Here is a 10,879-nt window from a genome sequence, read left to right as displayed (position 1 = left end):
GGTTCCTATTAAAAGGCCTGCAATATATGAGTGTGTAAACCAGATCATTTGCTGTGCTTCTTACTAGCAGAACAGCACTGGCAGATCCAGTCTAGTTGTATATCTGGTTGCAGCGGCACTGTGTGTTTCTTGGCCTGGTTTCCAGTCATGGAGGTGACTCAGTTTGTGTTTGCAGGCTGAGCTGCCAACCGTGTGTTCCAAATGGGACAGTTCCACTTACTTTTTTTATTTATTATTTTTATACATATTTGTTCAGAGCCATGCTGAGAAGCTGCTCTGTTTGTTTCCTTTCTTCTTTTGTTTCATAAACTGAAAAAAATCCTTTCCAGCTCCAGCATCCTTTATCCTCCCATTTCCTTTCATGATGTCACCTAAACCTATGACAGGAAGCCAACATCTGACATGCAAAGACACCTCTGCACTCTGAGCAGGATGCTGGGACTAAGCACAGTTAGCACATTTTATTCCCAAGACATCTGCATCTAGCAAGTAGAACCGTGCTCCTGGTTTGAACAGATCACAGAAGCAAGCATCCTTTCTTGATTCCTGGTGGTTTACCTACTAGGATATTCTCTGCTATCCTTGACTGAATGACCTCTAATAATGTTATGTGCTTAATTTCCGTGCTTGTGTTTCTGGAGCTTCCATCCCTTTATTTTGGCTTTATTTGGCTTATCTTACATTAGTTTGCCATGTGTTTGGAGGCGTATGCACCTCAGTTTGTTTCCTCTGTATTTTGCCTTCCACATTTCTAAAACTGAGGGAAAATAATTGGTTTGGAAGTCTAATTTTGGTAAGAACTTTAGAGCTGGTGTTTCTGAGCCAGTTTACTACCAAATAATAATTTTTTCATTATTGTCAGTTTCTTCCTTTAGAAAGAACTTTCTTCTGAAAAATATGTCCTAATAAAAGGTCAGAATGTTTCTGCTGCTTTGTATCATACAAAATACTGCAGGAACTGGTGGCACATTGTTATTATCATCATTATTGTTACTGTTAACTTCTTCACTGCTCTGACTATAGACCAAGACTTTGTTAGGTGCCAGAGAACTCTAGTATATTCCTTGCTTCAAAGAGTTCCTGTTCTGCGTAGAAGGTGTTATAAACTTCTGTATCTACCCATCCCTAAAGAGTCAAGCAACAATGCTATTACTTATAGGTAATTTTAAAAGATATTTTAATCCTGAATCTCTGTCCTTTGGATATTTACTTCATCAGAGCTCCACAGAAATAGCTTCTAATCTGGATCATCATATTAGCTGCATATTGGCTCCAAATATAGAGTATGTTGACGCGCTTATATGTGCAGCCTGGGAACCAAATATAAGCTGTGTGTAGGCTGAAAACTTCCCTTGACTTTCAGAGGAAAGATGAGCTTGTTCGGAAGTATGTTTCTAATATATATATATATTGCTTTAATACTGATAAACTCTCAGAAAGCAAAATTCCCAGTCATGTCAGAGACTGATGGGCTAACATGGGTCCCATGAAAGGGAGTGAGGAGCCTGGAAGGCAATGTGGGATCTGACTCTCCTAATAGTAGCAGTGCTGTCACAATGATTGATGCTCACACTGATGAGGTTTGCATGCAGAGGATGACCATGCAGCTCGGGTCACTCCTTTTTTTTTTTTTCAAACCAGCTATTCCACTCTTAATGTGCAAGTCCATTAATCCTTGGATTTCAGCAGAGAATTACATTTTTCTGCCTACACAGTGCTCATCACTGTGTATAGTGATGAATGGATCCCCTCCACACTTTTGAGGAGGCAGATAAGACATAGAGGGATTAGATGACTTGCCCAAAGATGCCCTGGAGATCTGTCACAAAGACAGTGACTGAATCCAGAAACTGGAGTTCAGTGCTAGTTCACAACTGTGCTAACATTCATAATCCCCCTATAAATTTGGTTGGACATCAAATACACTAGCCAGTAGCAGGACTGATCCCTGTAGGATCAGCTAAAAGCATTCCTAAGGCACAAAGCTTTTGAGTAAGTGCACAAAGACCTTGCTAATGGATTGTTTTTAATTCTTAAATGTTACAGAATAATGGTGATGGAGAGTCAATCAAAACTGTTCTCAGGTCTCCAGAAAACCGTATCCTTATCAAGCGCATGTTGATAAAGTGTGCTGACATTTCCAATCCATGCAGACCCATAGAACAGTGCATAGAGTGGGCCGGACGCATCTCTGAGGAGTACTTTGCACAGGTAAGGCAGCCAAAATGGGCTGCTCAAACTCCAGGCTTTAATTCCTTCTAAATTCTCTTTAAAAGAATAAAAGAGAAGGGTGCATATGCTGCCGGTGTCCCAGAACATCCAAGGCTGCATTTCCTAATGTGAAAAGTAACCACTTTTTTATTTTAAATGATGGGATCTTACTCATGCTGATACAAGACTAAATGACTTCAGACAGATGGAAGCTAACAACTTCTACAGTGCAATTTCTGAAAAATTTAAGCTTTCAAGCCCAATTTGGAGCTGGGTTTTTGAGTTTTGCCTGTAAATGCATTCCCATCACAAGAGGAAGGATGCCTTCTGGTATCCACGTGCCAGCTACGCCTCAAAAATAGTATCATCGGGAAAGGGTCATCAGGTCCTTTTGTTAGCATGGGAACAGCACTGACTCTAAGAAATGCTGTAGGGCCTTAGCTCACTGTGTTGAAGAAAGGTTTTAGGAAGATGGGGAAAAGGAGAGGGCAGAGTCATTATTACAGACAGTGGACCAAATACTGAGCTGGGACTTGGTACATCAAGGTGGGGAAAGGAGGATAAAAAAGATATTTTGCCATCTCTTAAGTTGTACATGTTGTCATTTAATTTCCATCAGACATTGAAAATGGTTGAACATCTTTTAGCTCCAAAGCAGTCATAACTTAATCAGTAACATGAAGTTACTTAGGGTCAGCTTTGTGTAGAGATGCAGAGGTAAAGGTACCACTTCGTGGGAAACGCTGGAAGGCATTATTTGTCTGCTGTTTCACTGAAACCTAGACAATTTGGTGCTGAAGATTAAATTGCTGCCGCTTCAGATTTATTCAGGTTCCTCTGTTAATTTATCAGTTGCATGCTGTAGTCAGTGCCAAACAATCTGCTACTAAAAGAAGCCCATTAACAGAATGTCTTAAATGAATAATCACAAGAGTTTTTCTTGCAGACTGATGAAGAAAGGAGGCAAGGTTTACCTGTTGTGATGCCAGTTTTTGACAGAAATACTTGCAGCATCCCCAAATCCCAATTATCATTCATTGATTACTTCATTATTGATATGTTTGATGCCTGGGATGGTAAGCAAAACTCTGCTATATTTCCTGACAACTATTGTGTGAACCTTTGAAACTACTGTGATATAAAATTGCTGGGGGAAGGGAAGATTTCTGCAATTCAAGTAAGCTTAGTAATTTCATTATTGCTTAAAAGTATCTTGATACTGCTACAAGCCAGTCTCGTGGTTTTTCTTTAATATATTAGATTCAGGCAATGTTTAACTTTCTTAATTTTAAACTTGCTTCTCTGTAAGAGGAGAACAGAACATTTTCTCCCTGATAGCACTTTGGGCACAGTCATTTTGTCCATGTTAGTATCAGTTTTTCTTCAAGATAAATTTCTGCAGTCTGGAAACTGCTCGGGGGAGCAGCTGTTTCCTTCCAAGTGCTGTCTCTGTGGTTAAAAGTGGTCAGAAATGTGACTCTCCTGAATGCCAGATCATGACATGTGACTGAGACTTGATGAAGTAGAATAATTACAAGCATAATTAGCTATGCCCCTCCTGGAAAGCTAGGCCCCTTTGCTGGTCCCTTTGCAATACCAGTATTAAGTAGACTTACAGAACGGTTCTCAGTGGCCTGAGTGATACATGAGTGATGAGAGCTATACAGCCAAAACCATTTAAAGTATTAGAATGACAGATTTAAGCTTTCCTACTTAACACAGTTGCCCAGACATTTCAAGTGATACTTAGACAGAATCATGTGACTGTTTCAATTCTGCAAACTAAATGCACTCTGCCCTTTCTTCCCTAGCATTTGCAGATCTGCCAAATTTGATGGAGCATCTGAATAATAACATTAAATACTGGAAAGGACTAGATGCAAGGAATCTACGGGTTCTTCGACCACCACCAGAATAGCAATTAGACCATGGTGTGTAATTTACTAACCAGATGCATATTTATTCAAGCTCACTTTTATTCGTGTGATTTCAGATTTGTTTTGGTCTCTTCAGTATTACAGTAAGGCTAGCCCATGCGCTTGGGGAACTTTCAAATTCAAGAGAACATGAGGTCAGCAGCTGACTTCCACAGACTACGTGTGTGGACTCCAATGAAATAAGCCCACCAAGTGGAATTACACTGGATTGCTGCAGTACTTGTACTGAAGAGGGTTTATTAGTGAACATATTTTTGTGATATCTTCATACCAGTATGTGAAGCTGGAAGACCTTGACAAATCCTCATTAAAAGGACATTCACTAGAAGATTATCTATTAATAGAGACTCACAGCTTTTATGAGAAAGCTACATGCTTTTTATAAGCACTTAAGACAGTTATGTAGAACAATCAGACATTTAAAATGCAACTGTCTATGAAAGAATTTTTGATCTATGAAAATAGATGTACTGTATTTTTTCACATCACAGAAGGTGCAATCATTCACTTCTGAGCACTACTGAAAGTGAGTTCTCTTTAAGAAATTTAGTAGCAAATGTAAAAAATAACACAAGAATTTTCGAGGTTGATCGTTAGCATCTATGATTAAAATGTTATGTTTTATTTATTTTGTTAGATGTTCAATATTTTCTATGAATTTATAAATACTTAAAAGCCAAAGCCAACTTTAGACGCATTATAAATTTACATGATTCATACTCATTAATATACATTTAATTGATGTACAGACCTTTTATTTTCATAATGCAGACATAAAATACTATACAATGATACATTTTTATTGCACTGTAAGGATAGATGTGTATGTTTAAATATTGTCTGATTTATGTTAATTAAAATAAGTTTTATTGAAAAGGTCTCTCTTGAGAACAGTAGAATAAACAAGAGATGTACACTGTCTGAGCAGCAGAACTGCAGTAGTTCTCCCACAAACCAGTGAAAACATCCTGGTCTCCCCTTGGCTACAATAATAATAATATGTTGAATCTTCTTGTTTTCTCCTGTGAAAATCTTATGACTGAATTCCCTGTCAAAATCTGCCTTATTTTATACAGTATTTCTACAAAGCATTCCACAGCATATATGAAGAGGTAATACTAAACATCTAATGAATTTCAACATTTTCTAGGCTATGTATTTTCCTCTGCCATGAAAGAAACACAACGTAAAACCACCACCAAAAACCTTTAACTCAAGAAGTTTGTAAGACTGCATAACTTCACAATTTGAATGAAACCTTCATGGCAAACACCAGAAGAGAATAAAATGTATATTTTAAGAAGTGTCAAAGTCCTAGCCATTTCATTTGAAATGTATCTTTGCTTTGTAGTTTGCAGACTAACAGATATATGAAATTCTTTTAAAAGTAAGATACTTGCTGTCTGGGACAGGGAATAGTTGAGGGGTTTGGATTGGCATAAGGGTGATGAAAGGTGGCATATGACTGGCAAGCCCCTGTCTTTGTGGCCTGCCCTTGGCAGGCCCATCAAACCCTCGTGTGCTATTGGACAAGTCTCTTCACAGCTAAAAGCAGTGCCACGCTGTATTCCACTGAAGGACTAGAAGAGTATCCTGCCAACCTTTCCCATAGGCAGAAAGGCACTCCAAAAGATCTGAAAGAAGGGCTGGCTGTTGTCAGCGCAGAGGCAATTGACTTCAGAGACATTTCGAACCATTCATGAAGAAGAACAAGCAGGGGAGAGGTGGATGATGGAGCAGTTGAGGGACTGCAGCAGTAGGAGCCTTAAAGCAGGTAAGAAAGGAATAGGTGACTTCTCCAGGTGTTACCTCTTTCTGTGTTTCTCCTTCATCTTCAAGCCGATGAGACTCATGGGCCACCACCATTTGTAGCTCATTACTGTTCATGTGTGTTATGTCTTTCTGCCAGTGCTGCCCTTTCCCTGCTTGTGTGCTCTCCTTTCCCACATAGAATTCGGGTTATATGCTGCTGGGGCAGGAATCCCATTAATTTCCTTTAGTTCATCGAAGAATGTATATTGCCTAAGCCAGTAGGACTCAGATCCTGCCTAGGAGCGCTCAGACCATGCCACTGTCTCATGGACATAGTAGGACAAGAGGGCATGGGGTCCTTGTCAGTCTTCCAGGGGTTCTACAATTGATCCTGAAGGTTGAAAGAAAGGGTATCCTATTTTCAAAGGGAACATGCAAGGAGAGAGAGTTGTTTTCCAGATACATTGTTTTCCTGGCAATATTATGTTGTCTTTTCCTATACATGCACCTACTGTAATCAGCTTTAATTTGCCACCTGGTGTTAATCTCTTCTACTGCATGCAGGTTCCTGTGCCTAGTTCAAGGAAAAGCTACGCCAGTTCCATTAGAAGGAAGCTACATCACACCATCATTATCTCCTCCACTTATCTGCTGCACCGAGGATAGGAGAGGGAAAGTAACAGCTTATGGGCCCAGAGAATATCTGCAGGAAGGAGGTAAAAAACATATAATCACAGAATTGTTTAGGTTGGAAAAGATCTTTAAGATCATTCTGTTAACCCAGCACTGCCAAATCTACCATTAAACCATGTCCCCAAGTGCCACATCTACACATCTTTTAAATACCTCCAGGGACGGTGACTCTACCACTTCCCTGGGCAGCCTGTTCCAATGCTTGACATTGGAACACTCTTTTGGTGAAATAATTTTCCCCAATATCCAATCTAAACCTCCCCTGGCACAAATTTAGGCCATTTCCTCTTCTCCTACCGCTTGTTACTTGGCAGAAGAGACCAACACCCACCTCACTACAACTTCCTTTCAGGTAGTTGTAGAGAGAGATAAGGTCCCCCCTGAGCCTCCAGGCTAAACCCCCCAGCTGTTTCTCATCAGACTTGTGCTCCAGGCCCTTCACCAGCTTTGTTGCCCTTCTCTGGCCCTGCTCCAGCACCTCACTGTCTCTTTTGTAGTGAAGGGCCCAGAACTGAACACAGGATTTGAGGTGCAGCCTTACCAGTGCTGAGTCACTTCCCTGGCCCTGCTGGCCACACTGTGTCTGATACAAGCCAGGATGCTGTTGGCCTTCTTGGCCACCTGTGCACACTGACAGCTCATTCAAGCAGTTGTTGACAAACACCCCCAGGACCTTTTCTGCTCTGCAGCTTTCCAGCCACTCTTCCCAAGCGTGTAGCATTGCATGGGGTTATTGTGGCCCAAGTGCAGGAATGAGCCTTAAAACTGGCCTTGGCTTATTGATCCAGCCTGTCCAGATCCCTCTGTGGAGCATTCCTACCCTCAAGTGGATCAATGCTCCCACCAACTTGGTGCACCCACTTACTGAGGGTGCACTCGATCTCCTCATCCAGATCATTCATAAAGATACTAAGAAGAACTGTCCAGAAAAAATTCTTCTTCATAAGCATATTTAATATTTTAAGTTATATTAATGCATGGTAAAAGCAGTTAATTTAATCTGCTATAAAATGCCTGATGCATCATCATTGAAAAGATGTGATCAGTGTGATTAATTCCCTGAAATTCACACTGCATCTTCAATGCTATTACTTGGAGTGCAGAGTGCTAATCAACCCTCTGTATCAGTCAGATTTATGTCCATATTGGTGTACAATAATTTCACTTAACATAAGACATGGATTTGCAGCTGCTGAATGCAGTTCTATTCATTCTGTTGTCCACCTAATTTTTACTGTTGCCAGGGACAGATTATAATAGAAGTCTGGAACTACCATGCCTCACCTAAGATCTCATCCCACTGAGCTTCTCTCTACAAGCTACATCTCTTAAATCTTCCGTGCAGTCTGAGGCTGTGCAGGTTCAGTGGGAATGATTCCAGGCTGCTGCCCATGCAGCAGGAAGGGCCTTGCTGTGGAACACTAATAGCTCTAATGTGATACTCACTGCTCCAGGATCCAGATGTTTTTCAATCCCATTGCAAATTCTTCAGATATTCCAGATCCCGTTCATTACTTCTCCAAGATTACACAGTAACATCACATGCCCTGTGCTCTGAACCCTTTACAGTTTAGTATCTCTTCCCATGGTTTTTGAAATGTACGCTCAGTGATAGAGCTCTACTTAGGACAGAATCCATGCCTTTACTTCTTCACCATGGAAGGGAGAATGCTGGAATAAACTGAAAGAGTATGATTGAAGCTATTCCCAATTTCAGACAGGCTGTCAGTCTTACACAGTCTCAGAGCTTTTCATTTGTTCTTGTTCTAATACTAATACAAGAGTAAAATCCAGTGTAGACGTGATGAATGAGATCCTTCATGCACCTCTGGGGTTTTAATCTTAAAGCTTTGTGTTTTAAAACGGAAGGTTCAGCAATTCAGCATTAAATGACCCGTTCAGAATGACTGACTCTATTTTCCATGTTGCATATTTTCAATCAGGTAATACTGCTGCTAAACCTGGTTATTACTGTAGTTGCTTCCAGGTGAGTCTAAACTATTATGATATGGTAAAAAAAGAAGTTGGCTCCTCAGCAAATTGCCCTGGATTAATATCTTAATAATATACCTATCCCTTCAAGGTATAGGTATAAAATTCTGAGTAATAATTGCTTATTCTTACAAAAGGAGAACCAGACAGGTGTTGTACACAGCTACTTTATCACAGGTCTGAAGATGGCTTTCATACTAGGATTTTCCCCATATGATTCTATACTACAATTTTTCCCCATTATGATTTTAATACAAATTAAAAATCACCTGAAATGGAATGAATGCCTTGATTTTCATTGCAGTGATTTCTGCTGTCGCTGCCTCTGCTTGTCTCAGTAGAGACATCATTGATACGGAACTTAAGAAAATGTGTCATGAACATGAAGGAATTGAAGTAATGACAAAACCATTCCTACATAGAAAAAAGGATAATAAATATCTACTAATCTCTTACAGGATGCTCAGAAACAGCACAGGGAAACTGTAGTCAGTTTGTGCCCTTCTGTGAGACCAGAAGGGTTTGAGTCATGACTCTGCATGGAGCACTTTGAAATGAAGCCTCAGAGCTATTCACAAGCTTCAAAACAAATAATCTCTGTTGATGTGTGACATAATGCCTCCCAGGTACAGTGGTCCCAGGGGTGCTCATTAAATGACAGCAGAATGCATTGCATTTCATCCCGACGTCATGTTTGGATGCAGAAAATGAGCTTTTAAATTACTGCCATGTATGTCCCTGTGCAGCCTGTGCTGCTGGTTCAGAACAAGGGGATGTCCAGGTGCTTCAGCTACTTTTTCTTCTGCTGAAGCTATGGCTCTGTGGGCAAAGGACTTCTGTATTGTAACTCCACTGAATGCCTTCTCTCTGTGCCTGCTTTGAATGTTACTAGGGCAAAGTGTCTCAGGTTTTCCTTTTTTTCCCCTTGTTTAACATCTTTAAGAATGTCTCCCACACAAACCTCAGTGAACTTAGCTTTGCAAACCCTGTAAAGCAATGTGTTAGCATCCTCTTTAACAAGCAAGACAACTGAGTTAGAAAAGGCCAGAGGACCACGAGCCACTAAGCAAAATGGGTTTGAGGCTTAAAAATACCTTTGAAGTCCTGGACCTTCAACCCTTGCCTGTGGTTTAACAATAAGTCTTTCTCAGGCCAGAAAACAGTCTTCTGGTCGTCTGATGTTCCACTTTTTCCCTCTCAGCTTTCTCTGTCTTCCATTTTAGTTCTGATGCCATTTGCTGGGAGTCCTTCCCTTAACTTCCACTGGCTGTGGATCTCCCTCAAACACACAGCCATAATGCTGGGACTAAATCCTGTGTTTCAAACTGACCCTTGCTGCTTAAAACAAGTTCTACCACAAGAAAATCTTTTCCTGATTCAAGTTAAAGTGAGCCTGGAAAAGTACCCTGTAAAATGCCTGAAAGCCTTCTTACACTGGTATCCATCAGCAGAAAGAGGATACAAACATAGTTAACTAAACCAGCTTGTGAGCACAGCACTGCTACTGCACACAGTGTGACTGTGTATGCATGGTCTTTCATATTGTACTTCCACATGCAAATTGAAGTTCAGGAGCGTTTGCAGGCAACGCTGCCTTTGAGATTATGTTAGCAGATACAAGCAGCTGTGGACACTTTTTGACATCTGAATCTCTTTCCTTGGCTTGCTTGCTCCCCCCCTCGAGTGGCAAGAGTCATTGCTAGAGCTAAAGCTAATCTTAGTTCAGCCCTTGGTAATTAACGAAGTTACTTCATCTTTTAATCACATATGATTCTCTTGAGGTAGTGAACTAGCATAGCAAGGCACACAGTTTTAGAGAGGAAGTGAAAAGGCGACTGCCTGGTTTTGAAAAGAAAGGAGGAATTTAGCCAGTATGTAATTATTCAAGTGAGAAGCTGGTCCTGTCTGTCTTTAATATTCCATAGTGGTATTTGATGTAAATCCTTCCCCAGAGTTTACTGCGTTAGCTCTTAGCTCAACCTGTGCACACTGAGTGCCAAGTTCAGTGTGCAGAATGTTCTATAACCGAGTAGAATGACGTCAGGCTGGTGATCCTGCAGCTCCCTGCTTCCTTGGGAGGAGGTATGGCTCTGTCTTCAGCCTAAAGATAGAGATAAAGAATATGTTTGATGAGACTCCCTTGGTATTTGCAGTGTGGAATGTGTGAGAAATTCTGCTTTGCACCTCCAGCAGAACTGTCCCTTCTTGCCTAAAAAAAAAAAAAAAAAAAAAATAAATGTTACTTTGCTTGTAATACTTTTCTTTACAGAAGATGAAATTTTTCCTTTGCAGAT

General features: G+C 40.5%; 1 protein-coding gene across 1 annotated transcript in view; it reads left to right on the top strand.

Annotated features, from left to right (window-relative positions):
- The window catches only part of PDE8A (phosphodiesterase 8A), a 33,652-nt gene extending 29,359 nt beyond the window's left edge, over nt 1-4,293 (top strand). Inside the window, exons 19-22 of the mRNA XM_010015815.1 lie at nt 2,047-2,211; nt 3,158-3,287; nt 4,023-4,142; nt 4,225-4,293. Of these exons, the coding sequence (XP_010014117.1) occupies nt 2,047-2,211; nt 3,158-3,287; nt 4,023-4,129 (402 nt within the window). The 3' untranslated portion in view covers nt 4,130-4,142; nt 4,225-4,293. The remainder of the gene's footprint in view (nt 1-2,046; nt 2,212-3,157; nt 3,288-4,022; nt 4,143-4,224) is intronic.
- The last annotated feature ends 6,586 nt before the right edge of the window (nt 4,294-10,879 follow it).

This window comes from Nestor notabilis, unplaced genomic scaffold, assembly GCF_000696875.1.
Source record: "Nestor notabilis isolate BGI_N333 unplaced genomic scaffold, ASM69687v1 scaffold2296, whole genome shotgun sequence".
NCBI lineage: Eukaryota > Metazoa > Chordata > Aves > Psittaciformes > Psittacidae > Nestor > Nestor notabilis.
Note: the sequence above shows the minus strand (reverse complement) of the source record. Positions and strands in the feature narration are given on the sequence as shown.